The sequence below is a fragment of the Mauremys reevesii genome, linkage group 8 (genome assembly GCF_016161935.1).
Source record: "Mauremys reevesii isolate NIE-2019 linkage group 8, ASM1616193v1, whole genome shotgun sequence".
Lineage (NCBI taxonomy): Eukaryota > Metazoa > Chordata > Testudines > Geoemydidae > Mauremys > Mauremys reevesii.
Window position 1 is genome coordinate 34,257,148 of NC_052630.1, and position 22,575 is coordinate 34,279,722.

At 51.0% G+C, this 22,575-nt stretch overlaps 1 protein-coding gene across 4 annotated transcripts; it reads right to left on the reverse strand.

Moving 5' to 3' along the window:
• Positions 1-4,067: 4,067 nt before the first annotated feature.
• On the reverse strand, positions 4,068-22,575 carry MZB1 (marginal zone B and B1 cell specific protein). 4 transcript variants are annotated; one of them, XM_039486070.1, is made up of 6 exons: positions 15,506-15,733; positions 14,717-14,850; positions 14,318-14,456; positions 8,071-8,192; positions 6,023-6,127; positions 4,068-5,153 (listed from the first exon to the last, which is right to left on the reverse strand). In XM_039486070.1, the coding sequence occupies exons 2-6, from the start codon at positions 14,794-14,796 to the stop codon at positions 4,967-4,969; spliced, it is 633 nt and encodes a 210-aa protein (XP_039342004.1). In that variant the 5' UTR covers positions 14,797-14,850; positions 15,506-15,733; the 3' UTR covers positions 4,068-4,966. The 4 variants fall into 4 exon arrangements, with proteins under 4 accessions (XP_039342004.1, XP_039342006.1, XP_039342005.1 ...); XM_039486072.1 differs by lacking the exons at positions 14,717-14,850; positions 15,506-15,733 and adding exons at positions 17,166-17,224; positions 19,503-22,575 and having other exon boundaries at positions 4,069-5,153; positions 14,318-14,453; XM_039486071.1 differs by lacking the exons at positions 14,717-14,850; positions 15,506-15,733 and adding exons at positions 17,166-17,224; positions 19,503-22,574 and having other exon boundaries at positions 4,069-5,153.

Here is a 22,575-nt window from a genome sequence, read left to right on the forward strand (position 1 = left end):
TGATCCAGTTCCCACTAGCTAACCATCCACCACCACTACAGTAGATAGGCCAAGAACTGAATGTGCTGTGCAGAACAAACTCCCCTTTCACACTGGTGTCTCCAGGCCAGGGGTGAGGCACAATGGCTGGGAATATGGAAGATGCTTGTGCTGCCACTGTCCATGCTGTGAAGACCCAGAGTCATTGGTCTCCAGGGCTGTCCATCCAGTGTCTTTCACCATCTAAAGCTCCAGGGTGGCAGAAGGCTGATGGGAAGGTGTCAGCAGCCCCAGTGCTTGTGCTGCTGTTGGAATAAAGTCTGTGTACCTGTGTCTATCCACGATTCACACAGATTCTCTCTAGTAGCCTATTAGTTACAAAGGTTGCTATGAAATTAAGCATTAACTGCAACATTAGATGCTAAAGAATGTTTGCTGATGGATGGGGGAGCTAATGTTTTCCAAGTCCCAGCTGATGACAGGGGCCAGGACTCTGGGAAAGAGCAAAGTGTCACAGGGTCCACTCACTACTAGGGCACCTCCTCCTGGCTGCTCTGAGGACCAGCTCCTTCTGGGTCCAACACCCCCTTCTGCCACTCATTCACACACTTTGCCACCTCCCTCCCTCTTTGTGTGTGACTCAGGAGGCTCTCTCTTCATGGCTTGGCCCTCCAGCCCGGTCACTATAGTTCTCCCATCGTGGGGTGGCAAAGTCCTATTGGACGACAGTCCCAGGCAGTCTTCTGCTCCACTGTCCAGTCTGCATCACTTCTCACCCGGGCCCACCCTCTACTCCAGGATCCAGTCCAGGGACCCTATGTCTAGCAATTGTGGTCTGCTTTCTCCCAGACCCTGCTGCTATTGCCCTGGACTCCATCCTACACCTTCTGACTCCTCTGGGTTTATCAGCCCAAACTCCCTTCTCCCAGGGGGGGATTGCAGACTACTTCCCCTGAAGCCCCTTTCTGCTGCGAACGTCCTTGCTTTATACCAGCCCCACCTGTTCCTTCTCAGCTGGACTCCATCATCAATCAGCCTTTCAATCCCTCGCTCCCCGCAAGGTGCAGCCTGCTCTGCCTGTGTGGGGTGGACAATCCATCACACACACAGTGGAATTAAGTTCCAGAGGGGTAGCCGTGTTAGTCTGGATCTGTAAAAGCAGCAAAGAGTCCTGTGGCACCTTATAGACTAACAGACGTATTGGCGCATGAGCTTTCGTGGGTGAATACCCATTCCCATCACAAAGAGGAAACCTAGCTGTTGATACATCCAGAAGGATGGCAAATGTGGGATCTGGGGCAATGATGGGCTGGGCTGCCCATCTGGGAATCTCGTCTGGAATGAGAGAAGACCCATGGGTGGCACTGCAAGGCCCAGTGCTTGAATGGTGGGAAATTGACCTGAGCAAAGCACTTGAGAATGACCCTATAAGGGCTGGTCTACACCAGATTTTGTACTGCAGTAACTATAAGCAGCAGTATAACTGCATCCACACTGGAGGCTTGGAGTTATAGTGCTACAAAGACCATGTATAGATAAGCCCCAAAGTACAATCCTGTGCTGGCAGGGACTGACTTGATGACCCAAGACGTCTTCTCCTGCTCTAATTTTTGGTGGCCACATTATCTCCTACATGGGGAAATGCCAAGCTGGGGGCACAAAACTACCCAATGCGAAGTGACACTGCACAAGGCAGTGCTCCCCCACCTGCCTTGCCCAGCACTGCTTGGGCTGCATGATGGGAAGAGGAGTCAGGACTATCCCTCAGAGGTATTTAGGCACCTAACTCCTTGAGCATTCAGCCCTATGGGACATGGTAAGACTGTACGTGGATGTAGTAGCTATTCTCATGTAGAATGAGGAGGGATCTTATAATGGCTGTGGAGCACATTAGAACTTGACTTGACTTAACTAAGGCCTTGTCTACATGGGAAAGTTGTACCAGTTACATGGCTATAGTTATACCGCATAGCCAGCCTCCTGTGTGGACACACTTATTCTGGTATGAGCGTCCATAGAGGGAGTTATGCTGGTAGAATTATAATGGTTTAAATTCACACCTTGGGTTACACTGAAAACCTTCCCATGTAGCCAAAGCCCTAGGGCCTTATTCTCCTCTCATTAACACTAGTGTAAAACAGGAGCAACACCATTGCAGTGGTGTTACACTAACAGAAGTGGGAGCAGACTCGGGCCCTCATTTTCCGTTTGATGTCAGCGCTCATTCTGCCATATAGCGTGGGTAAATTTTTCAACAGTGCATAAGTGACTTGGGAACCTAAATCCAATTTGCAAAAGTGCCTAAGTCCCTTTGACTCTTAATGAGTCCCAGACTCGGAAGTGACATAGGCACTCTGGAAAAATGTTACACTTTTTCTTTTGGTTTTTGTAAATAGCTCTTTAAAGGGACAATGTAAAAAAAGTCAGTGTATGTGATGAGCCCGACAGAGGCTCTGCAAACCATCTCATTTCATGAACTGGGTGAGCTATTCATTATATACAGCATGCGTTGTGCCATCGGACCCTTTCTTGGTTAGAGAACCGTGTATGAATCAGTCTAACTTTTTTCCAGTGAATGTGTTGGAGTGAATAATTTTCAGACCATAAGTCGATTGTGAACAGTTCACTCAGACTATTAGTTGTTTGGGGCACGTAGTTGGTCACCAAAAGTCACATGACATTGTTCACATTCCCTGATTGGAAGAGCGAACCATTTTAATCAGCTGCAAATGGTTGAGTCATTAAAAGTTGTTTCATGAAAGACTAACGAACAACACGCTTTACAGTGTGACTTTCCAGATGCGCACGCGCTTTGCTAAGCTGGGAAACCTTCCAGTACTTGTGAACATTTCCAAAAATGCCTGAACACGCACAAGCAGGGACTGATCCAGCCAGGTGCTGAGCGCCTCCAACGCCTACTGACAGTAATGAGACCTGAAGAATGCTGTCTCAGGACATGCTCAGCACTACACAAGATCAGGCCAGATCTCCCAGAGTGCCCAGCTCCCACTGGTCTGAGCCTTTTACTAAGCTAGGCCCATGAGTAGGGCTGGTCAAAAATTTTCAATCTCAGCAGGTTTTTGACAGAAAGTTGAGTTTTTAACTAAATAATTTTTTCCCCCAAAGTGGCTACTTTCCATGGGATATTTTGAGTTTTCATTGAAAAACTGAAAAACCAAAACACTTTTTGCTTTTCAGCCAAACTTCTTTGATTTTTCAACGCAATGTCAACATTTTCAAGTTTTCTTTAATTTTCGTTGCATTTTTCTGTGGCAAAATAAACCAGCTTTCAGACCATAACATTTTATAAACCAAACCGTCCGCTGAAATAACAGCGCCATTCAGCCCAGACACTCGGCCAGCTAGAAATTAACAATGTAAAGCAGGAACCTAGAACAGGATCGGAACAGCATATTAAACGCACAGCCTGCTCATCAGACTGCAGGCCTGTGAGCCACAACAGGAAGCAGTTAATAACTGAAAACATTCACAAAGGAATGACTCTCGCTGTCAGAAAAATCCTGCTGTGCAGGAAGAAGTGAACGAAGTTAGGTGGAAAAGGATTGAAACGTCCCTAAGTGCTGGGAAGGGAGGGCAGCAGGGTCACCTGTTGAGTGCACAGGTGATGAGCAAAAGACAGGCAGCTTAACATTAGATCGAAATAACAGGGGAAGAATAGCCAGGGGAAAACAATTGATCATACAGTGAGTAAAAGGCCCCTAAATGCATTTAAAACCCCTCCACCTAAATAAAGACAGAAAGTTTCCACAGTTACTTAAGCCATCAATGTCCTTGTGCTCAGTTAGGGTGGGGGAGGAAACACCTTAGCACTGCCAGACAACGAGCACTAGCCCATACAAGGGACCAGACTAGAAAGAGATTTTTCAAACCACCTGAAACATATTTGCACCATGGGGTTGACGATCATTGAAATGACCTTCTGAGACTGAATTAAAGATGTGAGATACAATGGGAAATGATGGGCCATTGATTTATACTCATATACACCTCTACCTCAATATAACGTGACCCAATATAACATGAATTCGGATATAACGTGGTAAAGCAGTGCTCCGGGGGGGGGGGGGGCGCTGCGCACTCCTGTGGATCAAAGCAAGTTCAATATAACGCTGTTTCACCTATAACGCAGTAAGATTTTTTGGCTCCCGAGGACAGTGTTATATCGAGGTAGAGGTGTAGTTAGTAAAATGCATTATTTATAAAATGCACAGCTAGGAACCTGAGGAATTCAACAGCAAACCTACATATGCCCCATGACTCAATGTGGGAAAGGAAGTCAATAGGACCCGTGAGGAGTCGGGACTTCTAAAAATCAGACTGGATGTAACTATTTCAATATACTGAGCTTATATTAGATCTAGTGGGCAGATCCTCAGCAGGTGGAAATTGTCAGAGTGCCATTGACGACAGCCCAGCTCCAACAGACTTTGCTGAAGCTATGATAATTTACACCGAGGATCTGCCACCATGTGTTTCTGGCATTGGATTGATATATGGTATGTAATTATGTATGTGTGTTGGTTTATTTTAGGGTTGCCCATAAATAATTGCTGGGCTAAGAATATCATTTTATTCTTATAAAGCTGCCTAACTGTACACGTTGTTTTGTTATGATAGGGTTGCCTGGATTTACATATTGGTTTGTTATTATTTGGTTGCCTGAGTGTATATTTTGGTTTGTTATAGAGTTGCTCGGATGTACATGTTGGTTTGTTATTATTGGGTTGCTCGGATGTATACGGTGGTTTCTTATTATTGGGGTGCCTGTCAGCCCTGCGGGGTTACGGGGATTGATCTTTTTTAAGCAATAACAATGATGTAAAAGAGCCTGGAAGCATTTGTTTTTTGGGGGAAAGCCCAGAAACTGCACATTGGTCTCCTCTGATGGCCAGTCGGCAGGCCAGGCTGACGGCACACACTCGTCAGCTTAGACCTATTTGCCAATCTTGGCTGAGCAGGAACAGAACTACAGTTCACTCTGCAGAGCCTTCGCTTTGTTTGGGCTTTTGCTCTGGGTGTCGCTAAGTCTTGTGCAGGCTCTCTGCTCTTCGAAGCACAGGAACTCTGCCAAGGCAGCCGGCCTGCGTCGGTACTCCTCGTAGATCTGCTCTTCCCCAAATTCGCCCAGGTAGCTGTGGCACAGCTTATATAATCTACGAAGACAAGAGAAACAGAAACAGGAATTCACGTCATTGTTACGGCAGGTGCCAACAGGTGGCGCTGTCACACACAGGATGACAAGTTGTTTGTCTCAGCGTGTGAGCTGTGCATGGAGATGGAAGCAACGTGGTGTTGTGATCTAGTTTCTTTGCGAGGAGCTGTTGCAATCATCTAGCAAGTTTGCTCTCTGCCTTAATCTCCCAAGCTAGAGTTGCTCACTGGGGCTGAGATTGCCTGGGTGCTGTGTGTGAGCACCATCATTCCTGGACTGGCACAAAGAGTGTCAACAAACAAGTGACTCTACAAAAATATCCAGACTCAGGGCCACGGATTTCTCCGCCAACCGGCATGGCTCCGAAATCTGCTACTGCTCGGCACAAGGTTGGCAACGTTCACCATGGAAAATGGGACTCAGGCCCAGACTCTTCAAGGTATTTAGGCATCTAAGTCCCATTGGGAGTGAGGCATCAAAACCCTTTAAAAATCTGGCCTGGACACTTCTGCAAACATTACTCTCGTCACAGTGCCAGGATGGGAGCCAGGCGTGGGGAGCATGCTCAGCAGCTTCCCTCTCTCCTTTGCTGCTCAGCAGGAAGTGGGGGCTCAGGCTGGTCCCTGCATGGGCAGGCCCTGTTTCCATTTCCTTTGGAAGGCACCAGTAATAGAGCCTAGTTTGCCACTGGCAACCCATTTAGCACCCAGAAAAATAGCCAGTTGGTTTCCAGGGGGGTTGTTCCCCCCAAATACAGCAGGGAATTGCATTTGGTATTTCAAACTTTGCTGCGCCCCCCAAGGCTACTCCTCCATTAACACGCTCCCCAGCCCCCCACTCATGTTTGCCTGGCTCTGGCAGTGGGCTTACCTTGCTGGCCATGGTCCACCTGTCATCATCACACTCACGGTCTCCTGGTTCTTCAGGCCAGGCCCTGCGAAGCGTTTCACTCCCCGCACTTCTTGCACTCCATAGCTGGCGAGATGAGAGAAAGGGAACATCACAAAGTCACAGTGATGGTCACACAAACCCCAAGCCCCCTGGGGAGGGGGAGTGTGAGGCCAAGCAGTTGGTGGTTCGGGCCGGTGATGGGAGGGCAGCCCAGGCCTTTCCTCTGATTACATGAGGGGCCTGTGAGCAGGAATCTATTAACCCCCTTGTTTATGTCCCTGTTGTTACGTGTCACTGAGCCTTGGGGATTTGCCTGCAGCTAAATAAAACATCCTCCCCTGAGTTTGGCTTGAATCTGAACTTTGATCAATTGCAGGGCTGGGCTGCAAAAGCCCAAAGCCCAGAGCTGAGTGGCACAGCTGGCCCCTGCCTCCAGGAGGGGCTGAATTGCAGCCCTGGATCCCAGTGCTCTGAGTGCCGGGGTAGGGCAGGACTGAGCCTCACACAACAGGTCCCTCTCCAAGGGCAGGGCTCTGTCCCCTGGCACCCCCGGGTGAGCTAGAGGGCGGGTGGAGGGGCCACAGCGTGGCTAGAGGCTGTAGGCAGGGCTGTGGCAGTCAGCCAGGATGGGGAGCACACACTGGAGACACAGCTCTGCCAACTGTGAGGGCGCAGCCGCATGCCTTCCAGTCTACACCCAAGGCGGGAGGTGCAGCTCCCTCCCCACTGCCCGCTGGAGATCTCACACCTGCTGGGGAGAGAGGAGGGAGCTGGGCCTGCCTTGCCCAGGGGGGCAGGAAAGGGGAGCTCCTGGCACTGTCTCCTCAAATGTGGTCCTGAGGCTCTGTGGTCATTCAAGGCCCCAGGCCCATTTCCCAGGAGCAGGGCTAGCTGTGTCATAGTGGGTCAAGTTTCAGCAGGCAGAAGAAATTCCCCACCCATCTTGCAGGACCCTGTACAGTGCCTGGCATCCTGGTGGCTCTCACATGGGGCTGGTCTACATGACAGCAAAGCCCAGACTTGCCCCCGCTGAGAGGAAGGATGGGCCAGTGGTCAGGGCACTGCCTAGGACTCAAGAAACCCAGTGTCAGTTGCCTGGGCTGTCTCTGGGGCAGCAGAGCCCAAAGGAGCTGGCTCACCCGGATCTCGGAGTTTGCGAGGGGCTGGCCCGGACGCTTGTGGCCTGGTTCATGGGCTGGGCTAACACTCTGAGAAGCAGCCACAGGCCTGCACTGTTGTTTTGGTCACTGGTCGGCTCACTAGGCCAATGGGCCAGCAGAGCCCCTCTCCCGACCAGCTGCGATCCAGGCTGAGCGAACAGCACCGACAGCCTTGACTGCCTGGGTCAGGTATTCGGGGCTGGGACATCAGGCCAGCCGAGACGACAGCCACCTTTCCCAGTGAGAAAGGCCAGGGAGCTGCTGCCCTGACTGGGGAGACCCCAAGGCTGAATGATGCTGGGGAAATACAAAGGCTACTTCTCTGTCACCAGCCTGCTTGGGGCGCAGTGCTGCCAGGTGCTGAGCACCTCTGGGGCACACTGTTCACCCAAGTTCCTGGTGTCTTCCAGGTGCTGCACTTTCCAGGACCCCGGTGCTGTGCCTAAGGGGCCATGGCGCCAGGGGCTGTGCTTAAGGGCGGTTCCCCGCCCCCCATCACCCTTTGCTTTGGGCTTGGAGCACAAGACTCCCCAATCTAAAGAAATCCCACTAATCCAAGACCTGCCTTGATCATCTGTGCTGTCTAAATATGATCTCCCCAGAGCCATTCTAAGCGCCCCTGGACTGCTGAGGACTGAGTCTCTGTAGGGAGCCCGGTGCCCTTCCCATTCCCAGCTGACGCATCAGAGCAGGCATCTCCCTGGAAATGCTCATGGGTCTCTCTGAGTTTAGCTTTGCTGGGTCCTGAAGTGCTGCTCAATTCCTTTCCGGCGGGCTGAGGAGGAGAGCAGGCCGTGCTACGCTGGGCAGATATACTGGCCACCATGCACATACGATGGGCTCAGATCAAAGCGTGCGCTGACTCACTTTTCCCAGCTCTGCGAGCAGCTGTTCTCCAGTGTGTCCACGTATTCAGACTCGCTCAGACGAGCGGACGGTGCTTTAGCAGACGACCGTTTGGATTCTGCTTTTGTCAGGTATTCCTGCATCTTCAATACAAGACAGAGAACGATCACCGTAGCCTCTGTGCCAGCTGAGACTGAAATAGTATTCAGGAGGGAACACTGCTCCGTGAAGCATGGTGGGGATGTTAGCAATGCACAGCCCTGCTCTGGTCAGGGGACGCCCAAACCCACTTGTCTGAATGTGCTTCTAGTGCCTAGATTTTTGTGGAAGGGAAACACTGAGCAGATGTGACAGTGCACACACAAACAAACCTGTGGGCTTTCATGGTGCTTAGTCAGGGTACCTCACCCATATATTTAAATTACACACACAGGGCCCAATCTTCCATACTGATGCGGCCCCTCGAAACCATTCTGCTGGTGTAAACAGATGATAAATGACTCCCAAGGTCTCCTGGCATAAGGGGGTTCCTGTGTCATGCCTCTTTGCCTGCCCCCTTCCAGCTCCTCGTGTAAGGGTCATGGTTAAGGCCCTGCACTCAGAAGAGCTGGGTTCAAATCTTGGCTCTGCTAGAGCAAGTCACTGATTCTTCGAGGCCTCGGCTCCTGCTCTGTGGAATTGAGTTGCCAAGTGTCTGGTTTTCAGCCGGAATATCCAGCTGAAAAGGGAACCTGGCAGCACCCAGTCAGCTATGCTGACCGGACGCTAAAAGTCCAGTTGGCCACAGTAGCCGGCCTTCGCCACTTAGGGGTAGGAAGAGCAGCAGCTGCAGCTGGAGCCACATAGAGGAGCTGCTGACGCCTGACAGAGCAGTGGCTGGCTTCCGGACCGGGCTCCAAGAGGTCGGTGCCACTGCCTGGTGGTGGTGGGTATCCTGTCTGCCCCCTCTTCTGCCCTGATTTCCCCACCCCAGCCCTTTGCTCCGGAGAGCAGCCCCCGCTGTGCCCCAATTGGGCAGACTCCTTGTCAGCTCCTCCCAGCCTGGCTCTGCAGGCAGCAGGTGAGTCCCAGGAGAGGGGGGAGTGAGTGAGTGAGGGGATGTGTGGAGAGGGAGGGGGAACAGGAGTGAGCAGGGGTGGGGCCTCGGGGGAAGAAGTGGGGCAGGGGGCTGGGCAAGGGTGTTCGGTTTTCAGCAATTAGAAAGTTGGCAACCCTACTGTGGAAGGATCTGTCCCTTCCCCTTGGGATGCACAGAGGAGAAACCCAGGAGGCAGTCAGACCTGCACTGGTGCAGCCAGGCCAATACTAGCTAGGAAGCCCCACCAAGCCTGCCCCGGCCAATGGGGCTGCTCAGGAGCAGATAATTGCAGCCAGCCAGCAGGGGTGTAATGATGGGGGCTCGAGGAAACAATGTCTCTCCCCTCTCCCCAGCTTTTGTCCGGCTCCTTCCCCCTCCCTGTGCCAGCTGCCTAACAGCTGCTGGGCTCGGCCAGCCCGTCTCATCCGTCCCCAGCTGGGCAGGCTGGAGATTGCAGCTGGGACTCCTAACTAGGCAGGTCTGGCTCTGCCCTGGCTTGCCTCAGCCACCCCCCACTGAATGGGGGGATTTGGGCCTAGGGAAGGCAGGGACCAGCTGGACAGGCGGGGAGCAGAGTGCACTGGCGAGGACTCACCGGCTAGCAAAGGCACCAACCATCCTGCAGGCCTGGCCTGCAATTGCAGCTGGAGGCCACCAGGGGCGCAGTTGCAGGCAGAAGACCCCTTTCTCTCACCCTGTTCTGCACCCCCTGCTGGATCCAACCCGGGAAGCAGCTGCTGGGGGAGCAGGGACCGAAGGGGAGTAGGGAACAGCACTGACCCCTAGTTCCCCCTCAGGCACCCGCCAGCATCCACCCATCTCCCTAGCACCCCGGCGCTCTGTAGAACACACGCCCCTGCTGCCAAGTTTTGTGCAGCTCCATGCATGGCCCCTGCCGCTGCTGGGCCAGGGCCTGTTGCCCACATTGAAGCTGAAAGTTAGATGGGCAGTCTTTTCAAATATGCAAATCATCTCGTTAAATAATCCGCCAAAAAGTGGGACACACCACGTGTCCCCCTCCCTCCAAACCCATGGGGGAAGCGGTGGGTGCGTGAGGGACGGACGGATGGATGCACAGGCCGAGGGATTGCTGTGCAGCGACGCCTCCAGCCCACTTTGCACGTGAGCGGGGGCAGGAGCCCCGGCTGCAGCGTGGTCCTCAAACACTCGCCCAGAGTTTCCTTTCTTTCAGGCCAGAAGTTAAAATAAGTTTGCATCCTCCCCTCACATACCAGTAAGGCTCAGCTGCAGTGGGCATGCAGGGGCAGCAGCAGGCCACCTGTTAGCAAGGGTTTGGAGCAAAGCCCGAGGCCAACAGAAAACCAAACAGGTGTTGGCCCTGAAGGATGACAGATGAAAGAGACTGGGGGAGGCGGGGGGCAGGATGGGAATGATGGAGAAGAGAGAGCTGGAAAGACAACAACCTGCATTGGATGGTCTTAGGCTCCTTCCTCTGGACTTCTTATGAGCCCTGTGTTACCCTGCCAAGCTGAAAGGCTTGGTACTGAAGGCTCAGCACTCACAACAGAGGTGAGGCTAGCCAAAGCTCAGCACCTATCAATACCCAACATGCCGAGCTGTTTGGAAAAGCCCAGGGGCAGCTGCAGCTCAGCTTGTCTTTCCTCTGCATGGTCGGAAAGGACCTGTTTCAGTGCCCACAGGCAACCCTGCCGCAGCCCCAGGGTGTCAGTGACCAACTGCGGCTGTTTGCTGCAGATGTGTAATGAGTTTGGTGGGCTTCAGGCTTAGCTCTGAGCAACCAGCCCTGTAACTCAGAGCAGTTACAGCCATCACTGGCTTTCTCGTGGGCTGTCTGCTGTGAGCCAAGGAGCTTGCACCTCCTCTCCCGTAGGAGTGGTCCCTCTGGGCCAGGACTGAAGCACATGTGGACAGGTAGGGCATGATGGGAGGAAGCTTGCGCTGCTCTCGGAGGCTGTCAGCCCAGCAAAGGATACACACACACACTTGGAGCCAGGCAGAGGCACTAGGGCCGAGTTCCTATTGAAGTCAAAGGGAGTCAGGTGCCTGAAGACCTCTGAGGAGCTGAGCTGAGTGTTCCCAGTGCAACAGCCTCTATCAAAGATCCAAGCCCAAGGAGCTGAAGGCTCCAGTGCTACGTCAGGGCAGTGAGCTGGGCTGGATGCTGGTTGCAGCAAAGAAACCCTTTCATTAGCTCATGGGCAGAAAGGCATTGGGCATTGACACAGCAGCTGATCAGTGATCAGGGCTCCTAGGGGGTCTATGACCAGCTTTGCCACTGACTTGCTGCATGAACATGGCCGAGTCACCTAACCCTCTGTGAGATGGGGCAGCAATGCTTCCCTACCTCCCATGGGGGTTGCAAGGCTGAATTCCTGGGTCAGAAAGAGCTGTGAGATCTCAGCCAGAAGGGGCTGTAGTCAGACTCGCACAGGGCTGGTATTGCTGGACTGGGAGCCACAGCACTGCAGCCTGAGCCCAGCGAAGGCTACTGAAAGCAGCTGTGTGGCTGTTTTCTAGGGGATTTTCTCCCGGGACGTTCTGCACCTGCAGGCTTCTGGTTGTGGTGATTTGCATAAATCCATTTTTACTCTCTAGCGGGAAAACAGACTCCGCTTTGGGACGGGTGTGAGCCAGCTGTTAACGGCAGCATCCTGCCCCTCTCCGCAAGAGGAGGTTTTCTTTTTAATACACCAGGGACATCCTCTAACGTAGATTTAACTTCTGCAACTGCCCATGTTGAAACGGCAAGCCCTGAATGCCTTGCCCTGGCGTCTCCTGGGGATCTGGGCTCTCCTGTGCACTAGGTCCCTGAAATACAGGGACACGAGGCCCCCAGCAGTTGCTCCTGCCTCAGAGTTCAATGTGGATATGCTGCTTTGCTAAGGAGATCAGCCGGAGGAGAGCAGGATCACCAGGAGCCCAGGGAAGGCCCAGTGCTTCGGCTCAGGACAGGTCACTGGTAGCTGTATGTCCATTCCCACCTAGCTTTTGGGGGCAGGAGGGGGCGAAGCTTAATTCAGTCATACTTAGGAACAGGGGCGGCTTTAGGTATTTTGCTGCCCCAAGCACGGCAGGCAGGCTGCCCTCGGCGGCTTGCCTGCGGGAGGTCCTTGATCCCGCAGATTCGGTGGCACGCCTGCGGGAGGTCCGCCGAAGCCGCGGGACCAGCGGACTCTCCGCAGGCAAGCCGCCAAAGGCAACCTGCCTGCTGCCCTCGCGGCAACCAGCAGAGCACCCCCCACGGCTTGCCGCCCCAGGCACGCGCTTGGCATGCTGGTGCCTGGAGCCGCCCCTGCTTAGGAAGCACCTTGAGAGCTTTGGATGGAAGATGCTGTGCCATTGTTTGGACTGGACATTTGTTTCACAATGGCGTGATCCAAAGGGCATTGAAGTTAGTGGAAAGACTCCCCTGGACTACAGTGGGCTTTGGATCAGCCCAACATGCCCAAGGACACACCACTTGTCTCCTCTAGCCTTTCCCCCCCAACGTCTTCCCACCATCACTAACTCCAGGGCAGCTCTAGTGTAGACAAGGTGCTGAGGTTTAACTGCTGTGTTGCCTAACCCTGCTCAGAGCAAGTCTAGATAAACTCAGCTCTGACACCCGTGAGGAACAGATCTGCCGAGTAAGAAGCCGCACTTTTGCCGAGTTACTTTGCAGAGCAGAGCTGCACTTTAAGGAGGTGATTTGGAGTGAGTTTTTCTGAGCATGGCATATGGCATTTGGATGGGAAAGTCCCTGAATGGGCTGAGAGAATTAGGTGTCTACAACATAAACTGTGCCTCCGAATAACAGTGGGTGCAAAATTGTGTTGGGGGTCAGGCTCTCAAAATCTGGCCTCAGAGTGCCTTGCTGAGCCAGAAGATTATTACAGCAAAGTGGTGTGGGATGGTTTACAGCCAGGCACAGCAATTTGTACCCAGTCCACGTCAACCATAAAAAATGAATAAAAGGCCATTAAATCTGGGTCATATATTACAAGTCGCTTGCATCAACTGTGGAATTTATACCAGAGGAAGGTGAAAAATACCCAGTAGGATCCAATTGCAGGACTGAGTCCTAAATCTCTGGCTCAGGAAATGCCTGCTTCATGCCAGTGACACTGAATGGATATTGTTCCCCTGGCTTTCCCCTGACACTGCCCACTGACCCATTCCTCTTCCCCCACAGTTCCTAGGAATTTGGGCAAGGGAAGCAGCTCTGGCAAAAATTCCTTTGCCAAGATTTTGGAGCTGGATTCTCCTCTTAGCTCCACTTGGCAGATCCCAGCTCTGGTATTGTGCTCCCCATCCATGCTCTAGCACTCAGCGCCTGCCCCCTCACTCCCTGAGCAGCAGAACCAGTGTGCTTCTGTGATGGGCAGGGCCCATCCCAGTGCTGGAGGGGGAGGCAGGGCTTGCCCCATAGAGCTTTAGGGCTGGGTTACTCTGTGCTTAATCTCTGGTCACGGAAGGGGAGAGCCTGATCCAACCCCCCATTGAGCCTTCAGAAGTTCCTCCACAGGACAACCCAAGAGGCCCATGCTACTCTGGCTGGCAGAAGGGTTGAGGGCATAGGCAGCCTCTCTGTGCCAAGGACTCCCCTGTCAACAGGTGGAACTACCGGTAGCAAAATCAGGTGGGCAGCATGGGAAATCCCTGTGTAAGGATCCTGCAAGGGGAGAGGGACTGTCGTCTTGTTCTCTTTGGGGTCCTGGTCCATGACAGGGGCTGCTATGTAATAATAGTAACAACAACATTAACAACAATAAAATAGAGACTCTAGTAGGTCTTGTCCATCTCTCCTTTTGCTCATACATTATAATACACTGACTGTAATTACACGGCAGTTACAGTGTAATGCTAGAGGGTAACCCAGGTACTTTACCGGCTGGGTATAGGAGTTCAGGCTAGGTACCTGTACCCAAAAGTACCATTTCACAGTTGTTGTAGTGTCATGTGTTAAGAGTGACCCTGAAAGGGTAACAACAAGTAATTCAGTCATGGAGTTCACTTGCCTGTTAATAGTATCTCCATGTATTGGAAGCACAACCACACTATAACTACACACTAATTACTACAGTGTAACTACAGTCACTGTATTATAAACTTCAGTGTAACTACAGTCACTGTACCATCAGATGAACCCTCAGTTCTGTGAGCCACTGGTTTGCTTCAGATTTTAATGCGTCTCTGTATGGGCCCTAATGCTTGTGGGGCGGGACTCACCTGGAAGGCTATCACTCTGCAGGCATCGCAGCGAAGGTGCTCAGGCATATGGGCAGAATAGGCTTCCTCAGCGTTGAATTGGGGGGACTTAGCAGAGAAGGCCGTCTCCGAGACTGGGCCCGAGTCCCCGAGGGGGCTGCTGCAGGAAGAATGCTTTCTGTCATCTGCTGCTCTTAGATCAAAAAAGGTTAGCACCAAGACAGCCGACAGCAGTGACTTCATTTCCCCTGCTCGGAGAGCCCCTCTCAGGAACGTACTGAGAAGGGAGAGAGACTGAATGCGCTGAAAGGAAGCAGCAGGTCAGCAATAAGCAAACCCTTTGGGCCAATGAGAAGTCACTGACACTTCAGCAAGGCAGCGTCACCCTCTGCACAATCCGCTTTGTTGTAGTTTTTTTACCTAAATGAAAACCCGGTTGGGTAAGGCCCCGGTACAAACCCCTGGGGGGCATTGGTGCAGCTTTCAGCTGTTTTCCCCATCTTCAGTCATATGGCATTCGTGGTGTTTGGGGGTCACTTGTGGCCATAGTTCTGCTAAATATAAAGACACAGAAGCATGAAGGTGTTACAGCTGGGAGTCCTACAAGAGCAACCAGACTGCTTCCCTTGGCTGATGCAGGGTTGAGCTCATTAGCTAGCCTCCTGGCCAGTCTAGGGTTAAATGTCCCCAGGCCTCAGGTTTCCACCCCTTTCCTGGGAGAGTGTATTCCTCTGCCTCATTCACTAACCCCTAGGAGTGTTTTCAGCTTAATTCCACTCCTAGTTCTGTCCTCTTGATAAATAATGCCACCCTAAATAATTCCACACCCAGCCTGGATGTTTGAACACTTCCAGGGTTTGCAAAGAGTTCTCAAGGTCCCACTTACAAGCTGGCCACTCTGAAATCCTTTAATCTCTCTTTGTCAATCAGCCCCCCAACAATCCCCTCACTAGTTGATTGTTCTTCCCTGCTGCATTCCCTCCACTTTTCCCCCTGCGACAGCTTGTGTTGCTTTTCTGGCAGTGGTAACACATGGCTCACTTTCTCTTTGGCACCAAATTTTTCCTGAGCCCAGCCTTGCGGTTAGGGTGACCAGATGTCCCAATTTTATAGGGACAGTCCCGATTTTTGGGTCTTTTTCTTATATAGGCTTATATATTATCCCCCACCCCGTCCTGATTTTTCACACTTGCTGTCTGGTCATCCTACCTGCAGTGCTGAATCAATGGGAGTGGTGCCTTGATTAAGACCTGCAGAATCAGACCCCAAGTTTCGCTCAGACAGTCTGCGTCCCTAACAGGTGAGGGATGGGTTCATTGGGGCACCTAACTCCACTAGGCTCTGTGGACAATCACAGCCTCTCCTAACAAATGCTGTTCCATGACACAATGGCCTCAGCTGGGACAACCTAGTGCAGTCCATAGACTTCGCTGGAGCTGCCTGATTCACACTAGCTGGTGATCTGTCCCTTTGTGTTTTGACTGAAGCAATCAGGCAGCTGGTCAGTGTATCCTGGGTTCTGTAACTATCCTCAGGGAATTCAGGCTTTATTAAGTCACCAACTGCTGGGGGAAAAAGAACAGGAGTACTTGTGGCACCTTAAAGACTTAGGGCTTGGCTACACTTACAAATTTGCAGCGCTGCAGCAGGGTGTGAAAACACACCCTCTGCAGCGCTGCAAATTGCGGCGCTACAAAGCGCCAGTGTAGTCAAAGCCCCAGCGCTGGGAGCCGCGCTCCCAGCGCTGTCCGTTATTCCCCACAGGGAGGTGGAGTACGGACAGCGCTGGGAGAGTTTTCTCCCAGCGCTGGCGCTTTGACTACACTTAGCGCTTCAAAGCGCTGCCGCGGCAGCGCTGCCGTGGCAGCGCTTTGAAATGCAAATGTAGCCAAAGCCTAACAAATTTATTGTAGCATGAGCTTTCGTGAGCTGCAGCTCACTTCTTCGGATGCATAGAATGGAACACACAGACAGGAGATATTTATACATACAGAGAACATGAAAAGGTGGAAGTATGCATAACAACAGGAAAAGTCTAATCAATTGAGATGAGCTCTTATCAGCAGGAGGAAAAAATTAAGATGGCCAATAGAAGGTGTGAGGAGAACCTGTGGATCTGGGCACTAAGCACAAATCCATCATAGCCTCCCCCTGCCCACCTCCATCTCTTCTGTCCAAACTCTCCCCATGTTCTCACAGTTATATGGCAGTTAGTGCTCTGCCCCCTTCGCTTTAGCTACAAGAAGCTCTCCCCCCCCCCCCGGGCTCACCAACGTGCACTAAAACGTGGCAGGCACCTTGCTCAGAGCTAAAAGTGCAAGGAAGGGTTAGCCCGGTGGCTGCAGGCCAGGCGTGGTCAGCTGACTGGCACAGTTCCTAGCTGCACTAAGGCAGTTCGGATCTATCTGTGTGAAATGTCAGTCACCTCCAGGTAAATCAGCAGATGGGAGGAGCAGACTTGCAGTTATATTGCCCGCGGGGAGAAAACCACTTAGAATCTTAAGGCTTGAAAATGTGGGGCCTGGTCCAAGCAAACATAACCCTTCCCTTCCACGCAGCACAGCACACACAGGGCTTGGCTCCACAGCTGGCTCAGATACACAGAGGAAAGGTCAGCCTGGCTCAGAGGCGCACAAATGGAGCAGGCTGCTGGTGAATGGAAGACGGCAGGTCAGTGGCCTCTGTGAAATGAGTTGGCAGGTCTCAGTACATAGATCTGCTGAGCATGGTATAAGAAACCATATAGAATAGAATACAATAGCCAAGTAAAGCACCAGGTGGCACCATTCCTGGCAGTCGCTGCTCTTTCCAGGTGGGGGGGGGGGGTTATTTTTGCTTAAACCTGAGTCCCCGTCCCCGAACCTCCTACCTGCACAACTTTCAGTGCAGAATCAGGACCTGCATAGCTCTGTGCCTCAGTTTCCCCATCTGCAAAATGAAAATAATATGCCACTTAATTACCTTCCGAAGCGTTGTGGGGCTTAAGTCATTTCTGTTTGTCCAACAGAAAGGCAAAGAAATAATAAAAGAAGGAGCGAAGCTCTCATCACGAGGAAGAGCCTGATCCTGCATATTTTGCCTACTCAGAACACCCTACGGAGTGGAGCAATACAGAAATGCAACAAGTATCGGTTTAGCCTGGGGCTGTTCCATGCAGTATTGTATTCTATTTCAAGTCTTTTTGGATTGTCTATTAATGATGTTTTCTGTCACGGTGCAGTCCTGCAAACGGAGGTGAGACACTTTCCAGGACCAGCCCCTTAATGGGGACAGAGGCTGACCTGGGGAAGCAAGTTGACTACCAAAGTGCCCATGGCCCATTGAAATCCACAGGAAGCTTTTCATTGGCTTCCCTGTGCTTTGGATCAGAGCTTCAGTGAATCGGCCTGTACTGTACAGAAGAATTTCATTCAAGTCGAACACATCAGGAATCTGCATCAACATAAGGCGACTTCCAATACAATTTTACACACATGATTAATATAATGGTTTCAAATCTCACCACTTTTATTGCCCTTTTATTGCATTTGTTTTATGCATGTTAGAGAAAGGTTCCTTTAGACCCACGAGCAGGCCAGTGTCCAGTGTCCAGTCCTATCTTATTGCAGATATAACCTCTGCGTTACAAAGCAAAACAAAGTATTCAACACTAGCTATTTTGTTCAGTGTCTTCATCTTCTCAAACGTACCCAGAACTTTCCCAGAACAGGCGAAAGACACAGATACATCAAAGGGAGACAACATGACATTTTTAGCAGGTCCATCTGAACCTATATTTCCAGCTTGCTGGGCAAAGCATATTTTCTGGAGAGAAGAGGGCCTGGCAGTTCATAGCATCAAATGTCACTCTCGATGCTTTTTTCTGGCACTGCACGTGATCACATTTAAAAAACAAAACCAGGTTAGCACCAGCAGACAACTGATCAGCTCTTGCATTTATTAGGAATCCAAATACTGATCACGCCATGTCCTGATCCTGCAATCAGACCCACAGACCAGAGCACCTGTGAAGAATCTTGATGTCTGGACTAATGTAACCCTAATTTATGCCCTTCTCACCTGCTATGCGAGCAGATCTGATTGCACAAGCAGGCCCTCCAGCAGATGAACCCAAGCTTGCCTTTGGAAAAAGCCTTCTGGTTTTTTTATTCCCCAGATGACGAACCCGTTACACATTTCTGCGCTTTGTTAAAAGCTGACAATGTTCTGCAATGTGGATCCTGCGATGGATTCACTCCAGGCTAACATACTGTAACTGAGAGCAGGTTGTGACCCTCAGTGTCTGGTCCATTTCTATAACACCAGATATTTCACTTATATCTGTCAAATAAGGGGGGACTTTTCAAAAGCTCTCTGCATTGGCTTAACCCTGCTCCCTTTGAAATCAATGGGAGTTTTACCACTGGCTTGAATGGAGAGTGGAGTTAGGCCAATCAAAACTGAGTGCATTTAAAAATCCTACCCTATATATCTAATGACGAGCCTGCCCCATTGTTATGTGGTCACCTAATGACTGACCCTACTGCAGTGCACATGAGGATGGTGGAATGGTTCCTGTGGGAGCCTTTTCAGGCGTAAGTGACTTTCAGATCCCAGCTTTAACTGTTGCATTTAACATAGTTATTGGCTTTTAATTTCCCTGGTTTAAGAGAAAAAATAAAATATTTGAAAGTCTCTTGAGTAATAAAATCTCATGCTTCAGGGCTGCTGCTGATCACTGATAGGGTCAGGAAGGACACTTCTCTCCAGATCCAGCACTGAACATACGATATTATGGGAGGGAAGGGTGCTTCCTTTATTGGATTTAGGGTACTCATAAACCTATGGCTTGCTCTAGTGTGGTATGTTGTCCTTTGCTTTGAACAGGTCAGCTTGCCATGGAGCCAGCATGTCAGGCATTCCAGGATGGGTGCAATTTAGAAGGCTGATCAAGCTTTTCCCTGGCTGCTATCCATGATAAACAGCAAAGGGATGAAAAGTTAAGGTGGCTTAGAAGGCTGGCGAGGGTTGTTGAGCTGTGCTTATCTGCACTGAACTTTCCCAAAAGCTCTGCAGTAGGCACAGAAAGGTGCTATCTATGATACCTGCAAAGGTCTCGTGGGCTCATATGTCTCACTTTCCTGCTATAGATTTCCCTAGAGATACTGATCCCCACCTCTCGCCAGGCCATGATGGGCATTCCGCAGAGAAATACAGTTTAATTTACCTGTATATGATTCTTTTGTCCTCCCCTTGCATGAAATCTCATTTGTTCTGAGGAGATTCCAGGATGTGACATCACAAATACTGGAGGTTGCATTGCAGCCTGGGTAATCCATGGTATTCGTGATGTCGCCAAAAGATGCATTTTGGAATCACATCAGAGAAGCAGGAAGTACTGCGAGGCCTATGCTGCTTTCCCTCAGGGCGGGGGCATAAGGGATGTAAATCGCTGCTTAGCTCAGGTTTCATGCTTGATTTGCAGTTCACCTTTAAGCACCATTATTAAATTACCCCTTTCCATTTCACACTCACTATTCAACCTGCGTTAACCTCCCTTTCACCTGACCACACATCAATTCCAAGGAGTCTAGTACGGCTGGACCCACCACCTCTGGCTCCTGCCCAGCCAAGCTACTCCAGGGCTGGCAGCTCTAAAGCATAGCAAAGTTGAGCTGTTAGCTAGAGATTCTCATTAAACCGCGTTAAAACCCTGCACGGGGCCCAGCCTACACTCTGGCCTCAGAGAGGCAAATCTCCCCTCTAACACTGTCGCCCTTTACTCTCATTCCACCTCCCCCCACATCGCTTCTGCTCCCTTCTCCCCTGAACCAGCCACATTTCTCCCCGCCACACACTGCTGAGCAGCCTCACTCTCTGCACCCGAGAAAGTCCTTCCCCATGGGTGACTGGTCCCTGAGGGATGCTCCTGTTTCCTCTCCTCTTGTGGGGCAGTGGCTCCTAGGAGAGGCAGCTGGGCTGGTTCTGCCTTGTTTTCAGCCTCTCTAGCTGCTTCCTCGCACTGAGCCTGACACCTGCAGAACAGCTGGAAACCAGCGAGCCAGCCCGTGACCAGGGAGCTGTCCGCAAAGCAGCAGCAAGAGCTCTGGACTCTGGAGCGCAAACACCCCTGGGGCCCGATCCTGTGAGGCGTGCTCAGATGCACAGTTCTGTACCTGAGCAATGTCCCTGATGTCAGTGGGATCCTGCGGGGGCCTGCAGGCTGGGTCTAGCACTGAGCTGGAGCATGTGATGTGCTTTCTACACCAGCGGATGGCCTGCATTTTGAATGTGGGCGGAGGCAGGACCTCCCGTGGCCCCAGTCAGGTTTAGAACATGTGCAAACAGTTTCTGTACCCAGATTACCAGCAGCAGCTCTGATCGTTTACACTGGAAGAAGTTTAATAACTGATTAATTCCCTTCTCACTCTTCCTGCTGCTCGCTTATTTTCCACACCTCCAGGGGACTGGACTGGGTCCCTTTGTTCCAGCACTGACCATCTGTTGAGCACTAAGATGCAACTTACTAAATACATCACTAAATAGCCACTGCCTCCCATGCTGACCCATATCATCCTTGTGCCCCCTTGTCTGCCTGCCTCTTTTTCTCCACCTGTTGTCTTTTGTCTTATATTTAGATTGGAAGCGCCTTTGGGGAAGGGACTGTCTTTTTGTTGGTGTATGTACAGCGCCTGGCACGTTGGGGTCCTGGGCCATGACTGCGGCTCCTTGACGCTGCCTCAATGCACATAAATACATTAATTATCCTAATTGTTATTAACAGAAGTGCTTTGGACATATTGTCATTTTTCTTTTCTATGCAGCAAAAGACAAAAGTGCCAGATTCCTTAATTATTTCTCACTCAGTTCTTTGGGCCAGAACCTCAGCGGGGGAAAACAGGCATCGCCCCGTATGATTTCAGTGGTACCAGGCTGATTTAAGCCAGCTGAGGATCTGAGCCGGAGTGGGGCAGAGGAGGTATGTCTACACTGCAGTCACGGGGTAGGAGTGCAACTTGAGTTGCAACTTGCAATCTTTTAATCTAGCCTGGGTAAGCCCATACTGACGTGGCTTTGCTGCTCTCGCACCGGAGCTCGCTAGCTCGAATCTGTCTAGCTGAGCTGCGACCAAGCCTACCAAAGAAACCAAAGGATTAACGATACCATGAAAAATACGTCAGAACAAGTACAAATCATTGCAAGAAAAGGCAACGCCAAGCCCACATTGCAACTGTTTGCAGTGTCCAGGTAAGAGCTTAAGCAGGCAGGTAGGAGCCTTAAGAGCTTAAGCAGGACTTACGTGAGGTACCTTCCCTCTGCAGGACATGCATTTCACTCAGCCAGCCCCCCAAAGCAGCTGGAAACAGCTAAGATTTCCCATGGGTCTGAGAACCTATTTTTAAAAACGATTATTGACCCTTTTTGCTAATATTGAAAATACTTGGACAAGTTCCATAACAGCTCTCACAGATTCCCAGGCTGTCACACTGTGACCTCCTGCAGGGTAGAAAACTTCCCTGAAATAATTTCCCAGCCAGTGACCATTGCCCATAATGCAGCATGCCCTCCCCTTTGCACAGACTCTTTGCTTGCCAGAACAAAACAATCCGGGAGGTGGTATGCAGTCCAGCCTTCGTGTGTGCAGCCCCTTGAAACAGCGATCGTTACAAATAAAAACTAGGTTGTGGGGGTAATTTTTGTAATGCTGACGAGTGGAAGGTTTGTCTTTCAAAGCGAGAGAGTGGGTTTCTCCCGGACAGTGTCCTACCAACACAGACTAAGCAAAAACCAAAATAAAATGACTATTACCTGGCACAGGGCCCGATCCTGATTCACTTAGTGCTGAGCACACATAACTCTGGTGGCTGGTGAACAGCACCTCCCAGCATCAGGCCCAGCATTAGAATACTTTGTTCTGTGCATCAAGAAACAGATCAGCAGTTATGGATGAGAGGCTGTTAGACTAAATCCTGGTCCCTTTGAAATCAATAGCAAACCTCCCATTGACTTCATGAGCACCAGGATGGTCAGGGCTGGGTACATTTAATTAGTCTGGCTATTGCATTCTGCATTCTCATTAGAAACCAATGAGATGAACAGGAAGTGATGTGCACGGTGCCATCTTCTTGGTGCACTGTTACCTCTGATTTACTTCGGAAGCCCAAACATCTGGACAAGGGGAGCAAAGTGTAACCAGCGGGATAAGGCAGTGGGTCTCTCTCCCTTTCCACCACATCTTGGGGACTGGTGTAGGCTTGACTTGTTTTCAAGTACGAATGTTCAGACATAAATACGCAATA